At 37.1% G+C, this 23,900-nt stretch overlaps 1 protein-coding gene across 1 annotated transcript; it reads right to left on the bottom strand.

Annotated features, from left to right (window-relative positions):
• Positions 1–1,084: 1,084 nt before the first annotated feature.
• LOC128056486 (cysteine-rich secretory protein 3-like) lies at positions 1,085–22,920 on the bottom strand. The gene is made up of 7 exons (XM_052649261.1): positions 22,831–22,920; positions 8,049–8,165; positions 6,523–6,610; positions 4,930–5,078; positions 4,283–4,377; positions 3,282–3,370; positions 1,085–1,212 (listed from the first exon to the last, which is right to left on the bottom strand). Exons 1-7 carry the CDS (start codon positions 22,918–22,920, stop codon positions 1,085–1,087), a joined length of 756 nt encoding a protein of 251 aa, XP_052505221.1.
• Positions 22,921–23,900: the final 980 nt, after the last annotated feature.

Here is a 23,900-nt window from a genome sequence, read left to right as displayed (position 1 = left end):
AGATTTGTCTAAAAGAAGAGAGACTTTAAAAGGAAGGCGTGGTCATAGTCTACTGTGCAATTTATGCAGATGAAGACCCAAAAGTCTTCACTGATTTTGGCAAAATGAAGATGGAGGCTACCTTAGGAAGAATGATTTGAATTTAATTGTAAAAATGGGAGACATCAGTGGGAAGAGGGTGGCTGGGAGAGGAAGAATTAAAGATAGCATATGTATCTTTGAAGATGTTTAGCTATAAAGTGCGACTGGGAACGAGGACTGTAGTTCAGGATTCATGAGACAATGATATTACATTTTGACCTTTTCATACATCTTGTTCTAGAAATATGATTTTCAATTTCTTTCTTTCTTTCACATTCCCAGCATGGGGTTACCCTCAAGCCAAGGGCCCCAAGCCAGGATCTGAGAGATGGAGGAGAAGCGGGAAGCCTCGGCGCCTGGGAGAACGCCCCTAGACTGGCAGGCAAGCTGGTCTGGGCATTACCTGGAGGAGCTGAAAAGTGAGTTCTAAATCAGGGCTTCCTCTATCCCATCTCCCAGGCTTTGGGAATCCCAAGTTTTCTGATATAACTCTTTACCTCTTCCTCAGGTTTTTTTGAGGTATAATTGATGTACAATATTATATGTTTCAGGTGTACAACATAGTGATTTGCAATTTTAAAGGTTATACTCCATTTATAGTTATTATAGAAGATTGGCTACATGCCCTGTGCCATACAAAATATCCTTATAGCTTGTTTATTTTATACATGATTCTCAATTTCAGTTCAAATTTCTAGTGCTCATATTTGTAAGAGAATACAGCTTTCAGAATCTTCAACTTGATTAAATTCAGTTAAATTTACATCACCCAGTCTATATCAAAATCCAAAGTTGTTATCATAGATTAAGTTACATTAAATTTTTTTTTGTATGAAAAAAAAATTCTGTAAAATAAAAAGCAGATCCAGGAGAAAAAGACTCATTACTACTTGAAATCAAATTTGTAGCTAACATGTCTGTAATTTCCTTGTTAGTAAATATCAAATCTGAGTAGATGATGCAGCCTTCCATCATGTAGCCCTGCTTGGTCAGTACTGGGAATTTAATAAATTTTGCCTTGACAGTTGCAGGCAGCCTTGCAATTGGTCTTCACAAAATCAGAGGCACAGGTCCATGTTTCCTTTAAAGATGCACAGTTAGAATAGGTATCTTCATACTCACAACTATTGGCTGGAATAAAAGCAAAGAAAGTAATCACTTCATTATCGTTTTCCTCCACAGCAGCAACACAAACAGTAAATTCAATGCGAGTGAGAAAGAGAAAATTGAGCAAACATGTTGGCATCATTACCCTGTGACAAGCACTTCATAGCTTGAAGGACACATAAGGTCTCTTAGTTAAACTAATCAATTAGCTCATCATTTATTTTAAAATTTTAATCTTTTGAAATGTTTCTAAAATGAATTGGCCTCTTTTCCTTCCTCAGAAAACAGAGTATGGTGAATTTAAATGAATCTCTCTAGAACTGCACTGTCCGAAATGATCAGCACTAGGCAGGTGATTGCTTACATTTAAACCTAATTGAATTAAAATAAAATAAAATATAAATTTTGGGTCCTCAGTGATACTACTTACATTCCAAGTGCTCAATAACCAATGTGGCCAAGGGCTACTTTAAGAGATAGTACAATTATTTAACATTTCCATGAAGGCAAAAAGTTATATTGGACTCTGTTGCTGTAGATTCTAATTCTACTAGTCTTTCTTTCAAGAATAAGAAATCATTTTAAGAAGATGTGGGTGCAAAATTGCAAAAACAAAAGGAAATTACACCATGATTGTTGGGTATTTCCATTCAGCTGTCCCTCAGTGGCCACAGACTCAACACATCTCAAGCCAAGTACATTATCCTAACTACAAACTTGGCAGTTTTATAGTATTGCTTCCCACCTCTCCCCTCCTTTCACCCAGACTCAGAGAAGTGGCATAATTTAATCCAGGCACTAGGAATTAACCTGAACTCATTCCCTTCTATATTTCTAGTTTCTCTCTCTTTCTTTTTAAACTGAAGTATAGTTGATTAACAATGTTTTCCCCCTATTTTTCATCGGCATGCAACAAGCACAGGTAAGAAACACTGGCTCTTCTACATTCTTCCTATTTCCTATCACTGTCCATTTCTCTTCATTCATTTTGCCCTCATGCAGTAAAGATATTTGCTTTTAAACCCATGTTTTTCAACAGTCTCCAAGCTGGATTCCCATCCAATTGTTTCTGCATGCTATTGCCAGGAGCTCTTTGTAAAACACAATTCTGATTTCATCATTCTTCCATTTGAAATCTTTCAATTGGTTGCTCATTACTACTAGGACAAATTCCAAGCTCCTCAACAAATAGTATTCACCCAGGTGTAATTATTTTCTTCTGTAGTTAATTTATACAAAGCTTTGATATCATCACTATTCTGAATTATGGCTGAGCAATTCTTCCAGAGAGAGTGCTGTAATTCAGTTAGGTGAATGCATTTAAAAGGTAGAAATCTCAATTAATGGGTTAATTGCATTGTGAATAATAATTATAATAACATACACCAACTAAACAAAAATACCAATGCTATACCTCTATTAACAGCAACACGGAATAAGACATTATATGACATTAATTTCACTCCTTTTACCAAGATATATTTGAAGTTTATGTGAGCAAATAACGCTATAAGCAGGTTTGATTGACATTTTAAAACAATATAAAAGTTATTAGCAGATAAAAATACAAGTGTTCATTAAACTAAATTTGATGATTAAATTACCCTATGGGAAAAATGAGGAATTTAGTATGATGAACTCATTAACATATAAGGAATTATAATTTTCAATATGCCTTTCCAGGTTAAGTCATATTCTGTGGTATCACATCTTTATATTTGTACATATTTCTCTTTTTAAAATTCCATGGTTGCTATAAAGTCATTAACTTTAATGAAAAGAAAGTTCATATTCAGTTGTAATGATTAATTTCCACAGAAAGTTTTTCAGATATGCCAATATGTCACAGGTTCAACACAGCTACAAATATACGTTGGTGGTAAATGTTTCTTTAGGTTATGTATAGTAACCAACTTCATTGCAAGTAAGAATTCTCAACAGTGTAAACTTTTTGCTTAAAGGCACTCTGCTGAATAATTTTAATTTTGCCTTTTGGAGGAAGGCATTGCTTAAGTTGGTTACATTCAGAATATCTTCTAATGCTTAGCCATGTCAGGTCATTTATATTAACAAGTTAATGGTTTCAAACTTACTGCATAGTCCGTTGTCACAGTGATTGGGGCAGCTACCACAAGGTGTCCCCTTTTGGTAAGGGACATGTTGTCTGCCAACAATATTACCACTGAAATTTGAAATACAAAATGTCAAGCATTTTTCATCTTTTAAGTTTAATTTATGTTCAAAGGGAAGCATCCATCATCATATGGGACTAAATATCTTTCAGTGTTTTAAATCATGTCAAATGACTGAAAAACTAACATTCCCCAAGTGTACTCAGATCCCAATGCAAAGTAAGAATAATTCACATGTGCACTTACTTTCTTGACCCTACTCTAACAGCCTGAGCCGAAATGGGCTAATAATAGGCTCTAAAATTTACAGAGTGCATTTCAGTGTGGTTACATTGAAGAATTGATGCTTTTGAACTGTGGTGTTGGAGAAGACTCTTGAGAGTCCCTTGCAAGGAGATCCAACCAGTCCATTCTGAAGGAGATCAGCCCTGAGATTTCTCTGGAAGGAATGATGCTAAAGCTGAAACTCCAGTACTTTGGCCACCTCATGTGAAGAGTTGACTCATTGGAAAAGACTCTGACGCTGGGAGAGACTGGGGGCAGGAGGAGAAGGGGACGACCGAAGATGAGATGGCTGGATGGCATCACTGACTCTATGGACGTGAGTCTGAGTGAACTCCGGGAGTTGGTGATGGACAGGGAGGCCTGGCGTGCTGCGATTCATGGGGCCGCAAAGAGTCGGACACGACTGAGCGACTGAACTGAACTGTACTGAAACTTGATGGAATTGGTAAGGCTGTGCACCTGCACATGCTGGCAAGAGGTAAACATATCCCATCAAGAGACAGGGAGAGATTGGTTGTGCCTCAAATTTAAAAAACTGTTCTAAAGTTTTATCCCTCCTCCCCTCTACTGAAAAATTCTTTTTTAAAAGTCTGGTTTGTCCTTTAGATAACAATGTTAAAATATTAGATTGCTGATGGCATTATGTATTGACAACAAACTTGAAAGTATATACTTACGCAGGACAGTATTGGCAAACATAGAGGTACTTTAGACTTTGTTTGGGACAGTAGGCAACTCCACATCCAATAAGGAAAGATGAGTACCAAACAACCTATGAGCACATAAGTGAAGTTGGGAGAGTACATTAGAGAAGAAAATCTATTGAAAAAACTATAATAAGAAATATAAAACTGAAAAGAATGTTACTGATATATTGTATTTCTACATACCTTATGAATATATTTAGTTAAATTATTGAGTAGAAGTACTGACCTTTTATTTTTATTTTATTTTAGCCACTCCATGCAGCTTACAGGATCTTTGTTCCCCATCCAGGGATGGAAGCCAGGCCACGGCAGTGTAAGTGCTGAGTGCTAACTGCTGGACTGCCAAGAAATTCCCTAAAAATCTTTTAAAATACTACATTTCCATGTACATTCACTATTTAATCCATTTAGGCTGTAAGAAAAATACAGGGTATATTTCCCCATTCAAAGTGTGCAGGCTTTTGACAAATGACAGCTCACGGCTGAAATACCCACAATATAGTAAAACTACTCTTTATCCATTTGAGATCTTCCTTTCAGTTCAACATTGGAATAAGTCAAAATTTGGAGACCTTTTTAAAGTACTGATGTCAGAATGTTTTTATCTGTTCCCTTACCTGGGTGAAATGTCCAACTACTGCTTGGGGACTCGTCGGCCCTACTTCAAAGGCAAAATCATGGACCTCATCATACCAGTTTTGGATTGCATTAGACCATGTGGAAGGGTAACTTGACATAAAGAGATTCTCACCACAGTTCCTTGTACCTGAGAAGAAACAGATCATTCATGGGGAAAACCATAAAACATTCAAAGTCCCTGTCCTTCGCAGCACTCATAGCTGTTAATCCATGAGGGAGTTTCTCATCAGCTATAAGCTGGAAAGAAGTCAGATGTACTTAACACCTTGAGAATGGCCTCAACGTGCACGATTTTGAGTACATCAAGTTTTTTTTTTCTTTAGTATCTGTTCTCCCTAGATTCATTTGTTTACACTTTAAATTTTCACAAGCATATGCATTAATGCATACTCTGCTTTGTGGGCTAAAGGCAGAAACTAACTCAATTTCTCTCTGATGCTTGCCCACATTCATCAAAGACTGATTTATACATAGGACCCTAAATAAATGTTTATGATTTCTATTCTGTATGAACTTTGAAAAAAAGCTAGCACTCAGCCTTTAATTAAAAACCCCAATATAAAGCAAATGGCACTAGAAAAGACAATATTTTCAAAGATTATGAATCTCCCCTTAATAAGCAAATAAGAGCATCACAGGCCAAATTCTGAAAGAATAAGGAAAGAAGTGCCTTTAGCACAACAGAAGTATTTCAAGATATTTTCAATATATATATATCTCAATATATTTTTCAAGTTGAATATTTCAAATTAGGTGGCTTTAAATGTAATGTCTATGTGCTACTTTAAGGGAGTGCAAACTAAATTACTCTTGGATAAATCCTTTAAGAAGGAAAGAAATAAGCTAAGATTTTAACAGTAGATTGAGATCTTCAAGAAAATTTGTTCCAATCTTCTACTGAATATAGTCATCCCTCTTCCTGATTTCACTAAATTATAGTAAAAAAATACAAGTAACAATGACAGTTCTACATTTAAGACAGATGAGTCATTTGCTTCTTTCAAATTGGGTTTGCCTAAATCTATGTCATTTTTGATAATTTCAGTAAATATTTTATCCAATATTTAATAATAAGATATTTTATCTCATTGTTTCTATGTTTCCTGATGCAGAAGTCATGTCTAACAGGTTATTTTTTAATCTATATAGCAATGATTGTATGGCAATCACCCAGAATATACAAAAGACTTGACATTCTGTCACCAAAATGATTTAATCAAACATATGTTATAAGTACAAATATAAATAGGTTTAAAAATAACAACTGATTTCTCTCTGACAGTTTTCTATTCTATAAAACAGAGGAAGAGATGACTCATGACTGCTTTACTTAGGGGATGGTTAAGAGGCACAAATACAATATTGTGTGAGCCAGTTTTTGTAAAATATAAAACACACAATAAGCACAATGTGGTACTTCTCAGAGTTCTTTCTCCTGCAGAGAGTTTTTAAATTGAAAAAGGCAGCACTATAAGCAACATTTATTCACAAAGCTCTCTTAATGTAAGGTCAAAAATAGCCCTTATGGTCTTGCTTGTTCATGGACTCAACAAAAATATTAAATTACATACCTACTATTCTATCCTTTTTGTTACTGTGTTTGAAAAGGCACTTGTTTGCCCAATTTTGGGCATTTTCTGCTGCCTTGCTGTTCCATTGCTAAAACAAGAAGAGAAAAAAAAAGATGCATTCAATGACTTAAATTACAAAGGAGAATAAGTTTTATGATTAGAATAGTGGACTAGTCTATATGAGCACAAAATTTCTCTATGTGCATCTTCTGCTTATCATGATAGTCATGGATATCTTTTTCATGTGTCTTTTTCTGCTCCACAGAATCATACATCTGCCCTAAGTAATCAAAAAATCTAAGAGAGTTAATGGTCTGTTTTTGATGGCACAGTAGACACACCTCAGTTTTTAGTAATGATCCTCTCTAAATATTGATCAACACACGGAGATGCTGAGATTATTTCTCCTGTAGTACTGAGCTGGCATACTTTACTCTTAGTTTCTCTTTTTTTTTTTTTTTAAGAAAGTACGTCTGGGAGACATGTGGCCTTCAGTACTGGACTTAGAAAAGTGGGCTGTTATTTACCCTAGATCAAAATGTAATAACCCATTAACCCTAGGTTAGAAGAAATACTGAGCAGAAAGACATCTCTCACTGATATCTAAAGATTTGCTTTTACTTCTGCCCTCCACAATTTAAATAGCCCTTAAAACTAGACAAGTTGCTTCACTATAATAAAGCAAAATTTAGAAGACTAATGAGACAGTGAGCTAATGAAGGCCCCTTATTTGCATAGGCCCTTTCAGAGTGGCAAGAGGGCACCTCAGAAGATGTTTGGCCATTTTTGTGGGGAGGGAGTGGTAACATTTGCAGTGGTAAGATATTTTTATGTTCTCTTCCTTAAAGTTAACAAAACTTGGATTTCTTCTACTAATAACATATCTTCTAGAAAAGGTCTCGGTCATAAATTACAGCCCAGGTGGAGTGGACATTAATCATGAGGATGGTGCGGGTGATGGTATTGTAGTTATGACTGTACACAGAGGCAATAGAAGGAAGGGAGCACACAGGCCAGAGAAGTTATGAGAAAGCTGTTTTTATAAAAAAACAGCAGAAAAAACCTAGTGAAAGTATCTACAAGTCAGCTTATTAAGGTCAGAAGGAACATACTAACCTCAGCGGCAGGGTTCATGGAGAGGCTTCAGGGGTTCCATGGGCACCCTGAAACTTCATACTGATTGTATACGTATGTATGCAGATGCATTTTTTTCTTTTTAGGGGAGAAATTCCACTTTCAAATATGGTAAACTCTGAAATATGCATGATAGATTATAGATTCTGACAGATTTAAACTATTGTTATGAATAGAATATAGAAGGAGGAAGTATGATTTTTAAGCAGAAAATAGTATATGGAATTTAAAAGAAGAAGAATTTCTTCCCTGTCCATAACACAGCTCAAATGAAATAACAAAGCAGAGCCAGAACTTCCAAAGCTTGAAAGTTCTTAAGAGATGTAATTTACTAGGTGCCAGCTCTTACCACAGCCAGCTCAAGCCACTTTCTTTATGTGACTGCTTCTTACCATCTTCAGCATGTTACTGGGAGATGGAGAGACTCCTCTCCTTAGGTCATTGTGTTTGTTTACAATCTCAGTTTGGACATTTTTCAGGGTGGTTGACAAATCAGCAAAACGTTGATCCTGAAGGAAAGTCAGTTTAGGATTAGTTTTTAAAAGTTTTGAAACTGCATAGAAGAATGCATAAGTTAAGAGAAAAAAGATTATTTTCAGACATGTTCAGTTCAAGTCAGTATTATTAAGCACTGCCAATGAATCTGAGCCCAAACTATAATTTTTAAGAAAGAAATAATGTTGAATTTTAAGAGTCGGGCTGTAATTCCTGCCGTGATGATTAAAAATGCCTCGATGGAAATTCCCTGGTGGTCCAGTGACCCTGTGCTTCTGCTTCAGGAGGCACGGGTTCTATCACTGGTCAGGGAACTAAGATTCCATACGTTGCGTGGTGCAATCAAAAAATAAAGACACCTCGGGGCTATAAATGCCACTTTCTAGAATGAAGAGACATCTCAGTGTGAGTTTTCTAGACATATGAATGAAAACACAATGACAAAGTTACAAGATTGGAGCCATTAAACATTCTCATTCACACTCAATCAGGCTGTGGAAAGGGAGTGATAGGGTGCAGGTAGGTGGCTCTTTTTAGACCAGTGGTTCCCAACCTTTTTGGCACCAGGGACCGGTTTCTTTAATTTTTCCATGGACCTGGGAGCAGGAGATGGTTTCAGGATGATTCAAGCATATTAACTTTATTGTGCACTTTAGTTCTATTGTTAATTACATCAGCTCCACCTCAGATCATCAGGCATTAGATCCTGGAGGTTGGGCACCCTTGTTTTAGATGTTTGGGGAACCTTGAACTGCCACATTGTATGTATTTAGAGAAAGTATGTTTAGGCAGAGTCCAAGTGCACTCAATACTCCAGTAAATAATTCTACCTATTATGTGACAGACTGTATGGGGTCTCTCAAAAGACAGTTTAACAATATTATAAAAAAATCTCCAAAGCAATTTGGAGGGAGCAATGCCATTCCAATTAAGGAACTATTGCTGACTTTGTTCCTTTTAGTAACAGAAATATAATTAACAGGATATTAAGTCAGGTGCTGATATTTTTGGTGTATCTTTGCATGTATGTTGGGAAGGCTTGAGTCTGGAGGTACAGTAGGGTGTGTAAATAGTTCTCAGAAAGTCTGAGCAATTTGTTGACTTAAATTTACAGAAGAGTCTGATGGTATATGTACATGAGCAAAATTTTGAAGCATTAAGCCCAGACAGGGCCTTTTGTTGATTTTCCCTGACACCCTGGGATAAGTTATTCTCTCCCTTCCCCAGTGCTAAGTCTCCTCAAAGTTCTACAAATACTGTGAACATGGGTCTCACCACACTTTATTGCCATGATCTTGTTATGTGTCCATTTCTCCTGCCTGTTTGTATGTTCCTAAAGACAGGGACCAATATTGAATGTGTGGTACTCCCAGACTGGGCGCTTTCCCAGCTATCGATTCCTAAATAGCAAGGATGCAACTGAACTGACTTAGCAGCAGCAGCAGCAGCCGATATGAAATACCAATCTCTGTATAAAAGTAATTGTGGTTTCGGACTGTGAATTTTAAATCATCATAACTAGGCTCAAACACATCTTTATTAATCAAAATAGGAACCATTGCAATCAACACATTTTTGCCAACAAGACATAAGTTTGTTTATTCCTGTAGCATAAAAATACTTGCTTTGGGATTCAGTGAACCCTTGGAAAGCATTTTCTGCCTGTTTCTGGTTGCAGATGAATTTTCCCTGCATAAAGCTGTCTTGATGCTTGAAATTGTAGTTGGTTGACGATAGGTCAGGTGAATATGGCAGATGGGGCAAAACTTCATAGCTCAATTTGTTCAACTTTTGAAGTTTTGGTAGTGCAACATGTGGTCACGTGTTGTTGTGGGGAAGAATTGGGTTCTTTCTGTTGCCCAGTGTCAGCCACAGGTGTTGTAGTTTTCAGTACATCTTATGGATTTGCTGAGCATACTTCTCAGATGTAATGGTTTTGCTGGGATTCAGAAAGCTGTAGTGTATCAGATGGGAGAAGGCAATGTCAACCCACTCCAGTACTCTTGCCTGGAAAATCCCATGGGTGGAGGAGGCTGGTAGGCTGCGGTCCACTGGTTGCTAAGTTGGACATGACTGAGTGGCTTCACTTTCACTTTTCACTTTCATGCATTGGAGAAGGAAATGGCAACCCACTCCAGTGTTCTTGCCTGGAGAATCCCAGGGACGGGGGAGGCTGGTGGGCTGCCGTCTATGGGCTCGCACAGAGTCGGACACGAGTGAAGCGACTTGGCAGCAGCAGCAGCAGTGTATCAGATGGTCAGCAGACCACCAGGCAGTGACCATGACCTTTTTGGAGTGCAAGTTTGGTTGTGGGAAGTGCTTTGGAGCTTCTTCTCAGTCCGAACACTGAGCTGGTCATTGCCAGTTGTTGTAGAAAATCCACTTTTTTTACATGTCACAATTCTGTTGAGAAATGGTTTGTTGTTGCATAGAATAAGAGAAGATGACACTTCAAAAGGATGATATTTTTTATTTTCAGTCAGCTCAAGAGGCACCCATTAACTGAGCTTTTTCATCTTTGCAATTTGCTTCAAATGCTGAATGACCATAGAAGGGTCAATGTTGAGTTCTTTGGCAAATTCTCATGTAGTTTTAAGAGGCCAGCTTTGATGATGCTCTCAATTGGTCAATCAGCTTCTGATAGCTGGCCACTGTGCTCATCTTCAAGGCTCCTGTCTCCTTTGCAAAACTTCTTGAACCATCACTGCACTGTACATTCTTGGAAGTTCCTGGGCTAAATGCATTGTTGATGATGACAGTTATTTCCATTGCTTTCCAACCCATTCTGAACTCAAATAAGAAAATTGCTCAAATTTGCTTTTTGCCTAACATCATTTCCCTAGTCTAAAATAAATACAAAATATACAGCAAGCAATGTCTTTAGCAAAAAAATTGATAAATGCATATTAAAATGATGTATACCTAACCATATTTATTTAAGAGTGTATTCCAATATCAAATAGTAAAGTTCAACAATGCAAAACCACAATTACTTTTGCAGTAACCTAAATACATCAGATTGTAAAATAGCTCACTGGATATGTCCTTTTGATTCTGAAAAATGTAGTTTCATTTCAAAGCATACCAAAATTTTGTTTCTGAAAAGTCATTATTTTCTGCTTTTTACCCTATCTTGCTTTGCAGATAAATTCTATTGAAGAAGACATGTTTTTCATTGGTTTGTTTTAAAAATGAGCATTGATAAAGTTTTTATTAAGTGACAGGTGATATGAAAAGTGTTGAAAGTACAGTGGATAAAAGGTAGTATCTATTTACCCTTAAAGAGTTTATATTGGAGAGGCAATATGACATAAATAGATAATTATGACCTGATAACTGAAATGATAGGAGGGATCTACTAGATATAAAGGGAGGAGGGATTAATTCTTCTTGATTGAGCTTAGAAAAGATTTCACAAAATATGGTGTGGACTGGGATATTGAAAGATAAATTGTGTTTTCTAGGCATCTGGAGAAAATGCTCTGGGCAGAGGGTGTGTAGAGTATCTGATCAAGAGACATTTGCTGGTGCAAAGGACCCAAATTATATCTCCCTTTTAAATACTTTTATAAATAAAGACTGGGACCTGGACTGGACACATAACAGGGGACTAGAAAGGGCCATGGAAGGAATCTTCAGGGAAGAAATTGGGAACACAGCAAACAACTTGAATGAAACCCTAGCTGATGAATGTATTGTATTTGAATTGAAATTTTGATTATAATAACACAATAGCTATATTTGTAAATGCCAAATGAGGTTAAATGAAATGTCAGAAACCTGTGATCCTAGCTAATCTTGTGTGCCTGGAGTCAAAGGAGGGTGTAGGAACAGACAGCAGTGCCCAAAGCTCCTCACATTCAGAGGTTCTCTGATCAGGAGGTCAACACCTTATATGGGCATTTCCACACCAATCATTGGAGAACATGACTGATCCTGTTTGGGAGATTATTAAAATGAGGCAGCATATTAGAAATAATTAGAACATCTTACCTAATGTATACTAATTGTAAAATTATGGGCAAAATCAAAATACTTAATATCTTTAGTAAATTTTCTTGCCTTTTAATTTAAAATTATTCTCACAGGATAATTATGGAAATTAAATGTGGTGATGTGTGGGAAGAAGTTTTGCTAATTTGAGATCATATAAATATGTTGCTAATTTTCTGTGGGAGTCACTTTGAAATGTATTAAATAAAAGTAAAATCAGAAAAGATCTTCAGACAGGAGAAGTATCATTAGCTTTAAAATTCACAAACCAGTGCTGTCACCAGAAATATAATTAAGGCATCACATATGATTTTAATATAAAAAAAGAAAAAATAAACATTGAATTGCTAAGTATAATATATATCACTTGATGAATATATTACAGTGTTTATTATGTGATCGATATTAAAATTATTAATGAGATTTTTAGCTCCATTTTTTTTTCACTACATCATACTGTATTGTATTTATGCAGGTCTCAATTCACACTATCCATATTTCCAGTGTTGCATATCCTCACGTGGCTAGAAGCTACCATACTGGTTGCCACAGCCTTAGACTGAAGAACAGTGAGCAACTTAGAAGTACTTTGCAATGTACCAGACACTCTGGTCTTTTTTACTCTCAAACACTGATCCCTCAAAGTTGCATGGCTTGTTGTGAAAAGATTTTTACCCTTGACCATACCTGTCCCTTTGCAGGAAAGAATGGAAGCCACACAGCCGCCAGGAACAAAACCACCGTGAATAATGCCATCGCTGGGAAAACAAAACAAAGGAACAAAGATCTGCGTTGGAATGTTTAGTGCATGAGCTTCTGAGGAACACAGGGGAAAAAACAAAACACACAAAGCAGGGATCTCAGTTACACCAGATTCATCAGTGGACATGGAAAAAAAGAGGACGTGTCACCAGGAGTCAGTAGAATGATAATGGATTTGACCCCAGACCTGAGCCTCCAATGGGGACAGTAAAGAACAGATTGAAGCACTGGATTGAAACCCTTGAAGATCACCATGAATGGTGATGATAAGTAATTCTACCCTGTTGTTGTCGCTAAGTTGTATCTGACTCTTGTGACCCCAGGGGCTGTAGCCCGCCAGGCTCCTCTGTCCATAGGATTTCTCAGGCAAGAATATTGGAGTGGGTTGTCATTTCTTTCTCTAGAGCATCTTCCCAACCCCGGAATCCAACCCGTGTCTCCTACATTGGCAAGCGGATTCTTCATCACTGAGCCACAAGGGAAATCCAATTCTACCCTAGTTCCACAGTTTTTCCATATAATTATTCTCCAGGTGCTAGGAATGGCTTCTTCACACTTCCTGACTGTGATAAAACAACACACACATATATGTGGAATCTAAAAAGATGGTCTGGGGGAACTTATTTGCAGGGCAGGGCAGTGGTGGAGACACAGCTGGAGGAGGGCATGGAAACCCACTCCAGTATTCTTGCCTGGACAGAGGAGCCAGGTGGGCTACAGCCTATGGAGTTGCAAAGGGTCGGACATGACTGGAGCGACTTAGCACAAAGCACGCAGTGGAGACACAGACGTAGAGGACAGACTTATGGACACGGTAGAGGGGGTGGGGAGGAGGAGGGGGAGGGTGGAAGGTATGGAAAGAGTAACATGGAAACGTACACTACCATATGTAAATAGATAAGCAATGGACATTTGCAATATGGCTCAGGGAACTCAAACTGGGGCTCTGCAGCAGCCTAGAGGGGTGAGATGGGGAGGGAGCTGGGTGGGAGGTTCAGGAGTTTCAGGAGGGAGAGGACATTAAAAAAAAAGAAAGAACGACTAGCCCTTGCTGGTTTCCTTACACCTTGCTTAATCCTTTATAACCCCAATTAACATCTCCTCAAATTACCAGTGAACATATGCCACTTCTTCCCTGTCAGAGCTCTGGCTCCTATGCTTGCATTTCCTAGAGCCCTGGGTAAATCCATTAAGGAGTAAATGCTTTTCTTTGGTAATTTCAACAGCTCTCTTCAACTCTGCCCAGTGTCCCTATTCATTCCCATTCAAATCTTCCTCTTTATTACAATGTCTTAAATTCCAAAAAGGCAACATTCTCTTTCTGGATCTAAAAACAAAAGGTATAGTTCTTACATTTCAAGGTCTTATTAATACCAACCCAATCCTGTGAACACCTTTAATATATTCACATCATTGGCCTCACTAATTCAACTTATTGGAATCCCCAGGAAATAATAATATATACTGGTAAAGCTTTAGGCATATTTTTTCATCACATTAATATTTATAAAGGTAAATATTGTAATGAATTAAATATTCAATATCACAGGGGTAAAATGTCTAAATAAATTCAAACACATTCTCTTGCTTAAGCATATTAGACATAAAAGTTATTTTATGATGATTTTGTAACAAGGGAAATGTTTATATTTTGAAGTTAAGTTTTTTTGAAAAAAATGGAACATCAAATGGTATGTGGGAGGTGCTTAGCCTTCTGTGAAAAAGTATGGGCCCTTCCAAAATTTATATATTGAAGCTCTAACCCCTCAGTGTGGCTATATTTATATTAGGGCCCCTAAATAAGTAATTAAGATTAAATGAGGTTATAAGAATGGGTTCTAATTCACAGAATTAGTGTTCAGAAGAGACATTCAAGCCCTCTCTCTGTCTCTCTCTCTTGTCTCCACGAACCCAGAGAAAAGCCCATGTGAGTGGGCCATGAAGGTGGCTCTCTGCAAGTCAGGAAGAGAAGTCTCACCAGAAACTGACCATACTGGCACCTTGGTCTCAGGTGAGAATTGTGAGAAAATAAATTTCTGTTGCTCAAGCCACCCAATCTATAGTATTTTGTAATAGCAGCCTGAGCAGACTAACATACTTTCTCATGTATATTGAGGGTCAGATTACTTTCAAGTGCATTCCAAGGCCCATAACATGTAGTCATTGGAAATCTGAAGCTGCATATCTACGTTAAGCGTTTACTGATTGCCACTCATCATCCATATTGCAATATACCTTGGCTTTTCTCATGGATAGATGACAAAAGCTCTATGACACAGGTTTCTCTGGGGTCAGTTTTTTTCTTAACATTTATTTATTTGCCTGTTCTGGGTCTTAGTTGCAGCATGCAAACTCCTGATTGTGGCCTGTGGCACCTAGTTTCCTGACGAGGGATTGAACCTGGGCCCCCTGTGTTGAGAGCACTGAGTCTTAGCCGTTGACCAGCAGGGATGTCCTGGGACTAGTTTTAATATAGGGTAACAGGAGAAATTGTATTGCATAGTGATATGGGGGAACTTGATGCTCAGGAGTTTGGGAATGCAGACATTATGATTCACCTGGAGGACAGCAGCAAAAATAGAACCTCAGACCATTCTCTTACAAAATAAATGATCAGACAAAAAGCTAGGCAAACAGGAAATAAAATTAAACAAAAATACAAAAGAATGAATTCATCCTCATGTGATAAGGTGTTATTTTCTTCTGTGCATTTCCTATAACGAGTCTGTGAAGTGAAGAGTGTGAAAGTGTTAGTTGCTCAGCCATGTTTGACTCTTTTTGCGACCCCATGAACTGTAGCCTGCCAAGCTCCTCTGTCCGTGAAACTCTCCAGGCAAGAATACTGGAGTGGGTAGCCACCCCCTTCTCCAGGGGATCTTCTAGGCCCAGGGATCAAACACTGGGTCTCCTGCATTGCAGGAGGATTCTTTACCATCTAAACCAGTCTATATCACTATAATTCTAGTAATTATTGCGAAGGCACTCTTGGAAAAGTGCCTCTGACTTTTGTCAGATTTATTGTCTTAGTTGCTCTTTTTGTCACCTGGTGAAGCTAATGGTTTAGGCTTTTTCTGTAAGTGAAGAAATGAAGCACAGAGATGTTAAGTAACCTTCTGACAGACTCATTGCCAGATTGAGGCTACTTGGGATTTTTTTTAACCTCAATAACCATTTCCCACTAAACAGTATCATACTGTTGGGGGGCGTGGAGTTCTGGGTAAGAATGTTAAGCATTCTGCCTTGACAGAAATAGTCCTACATTACTATTAATATAAATCTTTTTGCAGCTGATAAATAGCCAATAAATGACTGAACACATTTGAGAAAATTAGAAAAAAAATTAGAGAATGTTAACAATTAAGTCAATCATTTTCTGTTGTCTTTCAAATATAAAACTTCTAAGTCTTGGAGAGTGCAAATATTTTCTTAGGATATCCTTTTTGACTTCAAAACATAGGCCATTATAATAGCCCTCATTTATGTAACTGTGTTGGGATAATAGAGCACTTTGTTGGCATTTTAATGAAGTATTTTTGTCTGTTTAATAACTAGAATGAAAAGGGATGTAATTGGATTGGAAATTATAAAACTGATAGCTTATTCCTATAAGGGTTCTATGAAGGATACAAATTATAGAAGTGTTTATACAGTGTTTTGAAATTGTAAGCTCTTCTATACCATTAAAATTTCACTCACAGCAATAGAAAAAGGTTGATTTTGTTTAGATTTTAGGTGGGTAAAAGGAAGAGGTAGGTGAAAGGAATGAAAATATGAAGACAGAAAAGGAAAAATAGGGAAAGAAAAATGAACTTATTTCTGTATAAAGCAGATACACAAATTTAATATTAAAAAGAGCCATTTGAATTTTTCAGGGACACCTGGCCCTTTATTGAGCAAATCTAAACTTTGGTGCCTGGTATTGTCATGAAGGAAAGCGAGCGCTATAAATGTTGACAAGCCTGGGATTTTGTTGTTATCATTGGTAATACTGTTATACCCAGCTCATCTTTAACTAGTTATATAAAATTGAAAATATTCATTATATCAAGTTAGAATATGGTGACATAGGGTCACCTCATAGGGATTTTGTGATGTTTGAGAAGATAAATAACATCAAAGCAATCTGGAAACATAAAAAATAACAACATGTACCCCCCCTTCTAGCATTATCATTACTATTTTTATTATTATTTAAGATGCTTGCTCTCCCAGCAGAAATCTCTCATCTCTCAGGCTCTTCAGGGATTGGCTTTGCTGAAGGCAGCCTCCTGGCCCAAGGTCATGCTCTCTTCCTAATTCACCTTCATCCTATGGCTGTCAGGTGTGGGATATAAACGCCTGACCTCTTTGCTCCAAGCAGAGACAACTCTGAAACATTATCCCAACTTCTGAACTACTCAGAAGTAGTCGACTGGCTGAAGCCTCCAATGAGACTACATCACACCTCTGCCTAACTTTGCTTTCCCCTGACTCCCTCCCAAAGAAATTGATCTCAAGTTCATTTCCTGATAAACTTTCCATCTCTCAGATATTGTTCCTAGAGGATCCAACCTGTGACATCATTCATTAGATAATCTTTTTTTCATTTTCCTTAACTCTAGCCAGGCTTCTTTATTTATCCTTTAATCATATGCCGTTAACGCCTTAGATTATATTAATCCTCAACCCTGGATTCTAGCCACATCCTTCAGAAAACATTTCTAAGCGCCTCTTCCCAAAGAAACTCACAAGTTAAGTCCAAAAACACTGATCTTGCCACTGGATGGGAGCCTTTAAAACTTATCACGTAAAGTTTGGATTATATATTCATTTTCTCTGACCCATCTGCAAGATCTTATTTCTCTCAATTTTTTCATGTACTTTTGACTTTTTCTTCTATAATTTGACTGTGAGTGTAGAAAGGACAGACTACCATTTTCATTCTTTTAAATGCCTTATGGCTAAAGACAGATCCCTCTTTATGTGCTTAGTGGTGGAGCTTCAGAAGCTAAGTCTCCAGAGGACTCTTTCTTAGGTTAGTGTCCCTGGACATGTACATTTCTTGGGCAATGGCTCAAGTGGGCCTCGAGGAGAATTGAAAGCCAAAGAGAAAAACGGGTCTTTCTTTTTCTGCAAGCCAGTGACACTCAGTAATTATTTTTTTCTTTAACAGACAGTCATCAAGTTTTGCACACTATCCATGACAGCAGGCTAGAATCTACTGGACGTATTCAAGTTAACAAAATATGATTCTCATTCACTCTCTGACCCTCAGCATATCATTAGGGTAGCTCATGATTCAAGCACCTAGAATATGAACTTGTTGAACCTTTCCAAATGTGTGCAAAAGTGGAGGGAAAGGTTTTCTTTTTCTTTTGCTGTTGACCCATTCTGGGAGAGGAAAAAATCCAGCATAGCACAGGGCTCTGGAAATAAGTATGTCAGATGATGTAAATATAATAAAGGTCCATCAGCAACTATAAGACCAATGCTTTTAGCTCCATTCCACCTCTCTTCTTCAGTGGCCTCCTTAAATAGAAGGTACAGATTAGATATGATTTATTTGCAATCATGTTTGGTACAGTCACACTGAAATCAATGGAAAGAACTAGGGAAAATATCTGCTTCTTTCTGTTCTCTGCTTGCATGCAGACGATTTCTAAATGTGTGTAGTTATGTGTTTCAGCTGCTATTTACTTAGTAACAAACTTTAGATTCCTTTTCACTCATTTCCCTTAAAAAGTTATTTTGCTGTGTAGAAGTCATTGCAGCTTTCCTTACATGATTTTCCTTCTGCTTTTCATCATTTTCCTTTTCAGGTGATTAGTCATCTCTCCTAAGTGTGACTAGAGAAAAGCCAAATACAGGACTTGAAATATTTCTAATTCCAAGTGTTGATGGTTTACGTGTGCATGCTAAGTTGCTTCAGTCATGTCTGACTTTTTGTGACCGTGTGGACTGTAGCCTGCCAGGTTTGTCTGCTCATGGGAATTCTCCAGGCAAGAATACTGGAGTGGGTTGCCATGCCTCCTCCAGGGGATCTTCCTGACTCAGGAGTTGAACCTGCATCTCTTGACATCTCCTGCAATAGCAGGTGGATTCTTTACCACTAGCACTACCTGGGAAGCCCTAATATCTAATGACTAAGAGCAGAACAAGTCTTTTTGAAGTGAAAATGTATACAATACAGTTAAACTGTAACATCTTATTTCTTTCTCACCTTGATGTCAGGCTCTTTGCTAAGTTTGAAACACTCACTTGAAAAAGAAAATATTATTTTCTCTAATGACATGATATCATTGCTTATTAGAAGATAAAAAGGACATTTATAAAAATTATGCAAGCAAACATTGCCTTAAAAGTCCATCTTGTGGAAATAAGAATTTTCATATTATAAACTAAGGAGAATGTGCTTTGTTCTTAAGAAGAGAGTTCATAAAAGGGTCTGTTTACAAAGCAAACTTCCAGGTTTCTATTCCAGTCAGGATGTCAAAATAGGCAGGCTTCTTGTTTCACTCCAACATGGATATGGAAGGAATGACAGAAGCAAAATAGAATTATGACTTTCAAGAAATATAAAGAAGATAGGAAGAAAATCTGGGGAGAAGTAAGTCTCTCATGACCTCTAGTGTGTATGTGTTGATGTGTGTGTGTATGTGTGTGTGATGGGTGTGAAGTGGAGGAAGAGGTCACATCCTGAGGCAATAGCTGGCCTGAGTGTGTAGTGATAGCCAAGCCTTTTAATTTTTGCTCTTGCCTCAAGATAATCATTGCTTCCCCATTATTGCAAAATTCTGTAGCAACAGAACTAGCCACCTGCCCTGGGGCTATGTATCAGCAGGATAGCATCAGGGGAACATAACCTTCATCAGATGTAAAGAAATGTGTGGATTATTCTACATTGCTATTACATTCATACACCTATTCCATCTCACCCCCTAGGGTTATGTACGAATTAGTATAACTACTTCCTCTCAATGCTGTTTCCTAAGGAAATGAAACCTAAGGAGTGGCAGCAAATGAAAAGGATTCTGGGATTAAGTCTGTTCTAGTATATTTTTGCTATATGACCCAGGAAAGCTAGTATAAGTATGAAAATAAACCAAAATTATTGAATAATGTACTACCTTGTGCAATCTATATGCTATTATGAACAGGTAGGAAACCCCTTGCCCTAAGTGAGCCATGTATAATGATGCCATTATATGGTGACTTCCCAGGTGGCACAGTGGTAAAGAATCTTCCTGTCAATGCGGGAGATGCAAGAGACATGGGTTCAATCCCTGGGTCAGGAAGAGTCCCTGGAGAAAGAAATGGCAACCCACTTCGGTTCCAGCATTCTTGCCTAGAAAATCCTTGGACAGAGGGGCTGCAGTACATGGGGTTGCCAAAGAGTTGGACACAACTGAGCATGCACGCACAACTTTCTTGTGAAGTACTGGGTTTTTCTTTATGGGCCCACTTTAAACTCACAATAATCTACTCAATACCCTGGCTTACAGATGGGCAGTCCCAGCATCAGAGATTCAATAATGAAGTGACATAAACTTGCAAGCAGAACTGGGGGATAAAACTAGATATTTGGGGCTCAAAGCTCTTGCTCCGGAAAAAAGAGAATGGAAATGTTTTAAAGAATTATGGGGACTAGAAAAAAATGCCATTAAAAGTATTAACACATGTGTACATAATGTGTGAGTGAGTGAGTGAAGTTGCTCAGTAGTGTCCGACTCTTTGCGATCCCATGGACTGTAGCCTACCAGGCTCCTTCATCCATGGAATTTTCCAGGCAAGAGTACTGGAGTGGGTTGCCATTTTCTTCTCCATTATAGTTATAGACACACTTATATACCTAACTACAGCTCAGAAAACTACGTGAAGTGAAAGTATTAGTCACTCAGTCATGTCCAGCTCTTTGTGACAGCATAGACTGTAGCCCACCAGGCTCCTCTGTCCATGGAATTTTCCAGGCAAGAATACTGGAGTGGGTTGCCATTTTCTTCTACAAGGAATCCTCCCAACCCAGGGGTTGAATCCGGGTCTCCTGCACTGCAGGCAGACTCTTTACCAACCGAGACACCAGGGAAGACATCAGAAAACTATAGGATGCATTATTTTTCAAATATAGTTTAATATAATATTTAATCTTCATTATAACACATTCTTTCATCTCACCACTTACATGTGAAATGGAAAGCAGCCTATGAGAGTTTGCAAACCTTTTAGACTTCATCATATAAGATATCTACAAAGATATCTAAATAACAACAGCTACATTGACAGTTCCCAGAAAGCAATTATTTGTTCTTCCCAAAGATGAATTCTCTTCTCTTTGCTTGAATTTACTGAAAAACGTTACTAGAATTCTTAGCACTATGGGTATTTAAACATTACTCAAGAGTTCTGACACTCCTCCTCACAATTTATCTCTTCTTCTTACAAATCTGACCTCAATTCAGAAGCCCTATCACTGTAGAGTAGCTCCCAGGCTTGAAACTTGAAATCAGTTTAATTTCCTTTGATTCTTCTCCAGAGTGTGAATCATATAGGTAGACATTGTAGGTTTTGGTTTTAAATAGCAGAAGTGGGACTACGAAACCTTCTCTGGCAATAGTATGTCTTCCTTAAGCTTCCTGGATGCTAGTTAGCCACAGAGGAGAAAAGCATTAAATTAGAATGTTTTTAAAGTGAAACCTTTCCTCTGTGAAGTGAATAGCTGCTCACGGGTCATCAGAGGCAGGTATGTGGTTTCTTGATATCTGCTTATCTAGGATTACTTCTTATTTGCCAAGGAATATAAAGTTTTATATAGAAATTGCCTCCTTATATAAAATAAATGCAACTGATATTATACTTAAATCACTTATATAAAAGCAAATGCCTGAAAAGGTTGACTTTTGTTGGGAAAGTTTCTATTTTTTTTTTTTTTATTTGACTGCATTTCATAGGGGATATTTTATCTTAGGTTGGTAATCTTTAGAATATTTTTGTTTCAAGATTGGTGCTATTACTTTGTTTTGGTGGATTTAAAACTATTAGCAATAGCTTCCCATACTTATTTTAATAATGTGTATATTATAAAATGTCCATATATGTTAATACTAGTAAAATTATTTTATTCATTTATAAAAAATTTTTAATTGGAGGATAATTGCTTTACAATATTGTGTTAGTTTCTGACATACATCAACATGATCAGCCATAGGTATACATCTATCCCCTTCCTCTGGAACCTCCTTCCTACCTCTCACTCCACCCCACCCCCTAGGTTGTCACAGAGCAAGGAGTTTGACTTCCCTGTATCATACAGCAAATTCCCCCTGGCTATCTATTTTACATATGGTAATGTATGTGTTTCAATTTTACTCTTTCAATTCCTCCCTCCCTCTCCTCCCAAGTCTGTTTGTATCTGCGTCTCCACTGCTGTCCTGCAAATAAGTTCATCAGTACCATCTTTCTAGATTCCATATGTATGCATTAATATACAACATCTGCTTTTCTTTTTCTGACTTACTTCACTCTATATAATAGGCTTTAGGTTCATCCACCTCATTAGAACTGACTCAAACATGTTCCTTAAGTTATTATCTTGGAAGTATGAACACACATATAACCATAGTTTTTCATTTTTGCATTAAAGGAAGTTCTGGTATAATTGTTTCCAAAAATCACAGGCATAGGAATTAATTATATTGCTTATTTAGAATGAAAGGTAAAAACTAATTTATTATATTAGATAAAAGTGCTTTTTGTTAATATTAGAGCTATATGTTACTTTCTTAGCTTAAAAAGAATAGAATAGCTTAAGATCATTACTCTCAATATAGGTTATCAACAGTCTTGAAAACCACAGAGTCATTTACTAGGTATCATTTTTTCACTGACAAGGCATTAAGTACTTTGCCACAGTAAAATGTTCACTTTAAAAATAAAGATATTGTCACTTACTGTTGATCTTCGGGGCAGGATGAAGTTACCTGCTTTATCTGTGGGAAGAAGACAAGTGGAGAGAACGACGTTAGAGAGGTATATATGCATTATACCTATTTCCTGCTCTGACAAATTCTGGTTGTGCAAGTAAATCTGTCAACAAGGTTGGAAACCGGATTTGTCATAATACCAGCAGTCTCAAATTTCATTGCTGGTTATCTAACTGAACTTTTCACATTATCTTGTGATTCCCCACGCAACTTTTATAAATAGCTATTTCACATTTAACTACTGTACACTTATTCTTTGAAGTGCATATCCTGCTAAATTTATCCACATTTTTGTAAATCAGTATTTTGACCGTGCTTAACCAAACTATGCTCATTATAACATTAGAGTTTTCAAGATTACTATTTTTTTCTGTAAGAATAAATCTCTGTTTATCATTTTTTGTGAACTATAGAGAATACAATACTTTCTTACAGAGATATAAAATATATTCATTAGTAATTGCTTGAACCTTATTTTGGTGAATAATTTAGTCTTATCTTTGTAAATGCAGTCTTATCTTTGTAAATCACAATGTCTTTCAAAATAGAATGGAAAGAGACTCCATAACTTATTGGTATTTCTAAGCTTTAAGTTCTCCTGATATTAATATTTATTTTCTGGCTATATGAAATTCAGCATACCATTGATCTACATTACATATTAAATTATCATCATTTTATTCTATTTGTCTATGAAAGCTTAGTTAGTAATTCTAAGCATGTTTCCACATCTCAGAAAAGAAAAGAGCTGAACAAATAATTTCAGGTTTTCTGTCTCTAAAATGTAAGGATTTCATGTATTGAATTTTAATAAATGAGGAAGTATAAATCAGTAAATCACAAGTAGCTTATATGTAGCACCAGCAGACATTTCTGCCTGCTTACATTAGCCTATAGATTGCACAAAGTTGTACATAATTCAATAATTTTGGTGCATTTTCATGTTTACACTAGATTTCTTGAGTCATATGCAAAAATACACTAGAACAGACCAATGCCTGGTCAACAGTCACATTATTTAATGACAGCTTGTAAATA

This window comes from Budorcas taxicolor, chromosome 11 (genome assembly GCF_023091745.1).
Source record: "Budorcas taxicolor isolate Tak-1 chromosome 11, Takin1.1, whole genome shotgun sequence".
Taxonomy (NCBI): domain Eukaryota; kingdom Metazoa; phylum Chordata; class Mammalia; order Artiodactyla; family Bovidae; genus Budorcas; species Budorcas taxicolor.
The sequence above is the reverse complement of the archived record's forward strand: the minus strand, read 5'-3'. Positions and strand labels throughout refer to the sequence as shown.

Coding starts and splice junctions, on each gene's coding strand:
- LOC128056486 (XM_052649261.1), bottom strand. CDS start 22,920: ATGCATATATACCTCTCTAACGTCGTTCTCTCCACTTGTCTTCTTCCC. Junction 4,378..4,929: donor TAGTTGGACATTTCACCCAG/GTAAGGGAACAG, acceptor ATGTGCTCATAG/GTTGTTTGGTACTCATCTTT. Junction 1,213..3,281: donor CTGTGACAACGGACTATGCA/GTAAGTTTGAAA, acceptor CTTTTATTCCAG/CCAATAGTTGTGAGTATGAA.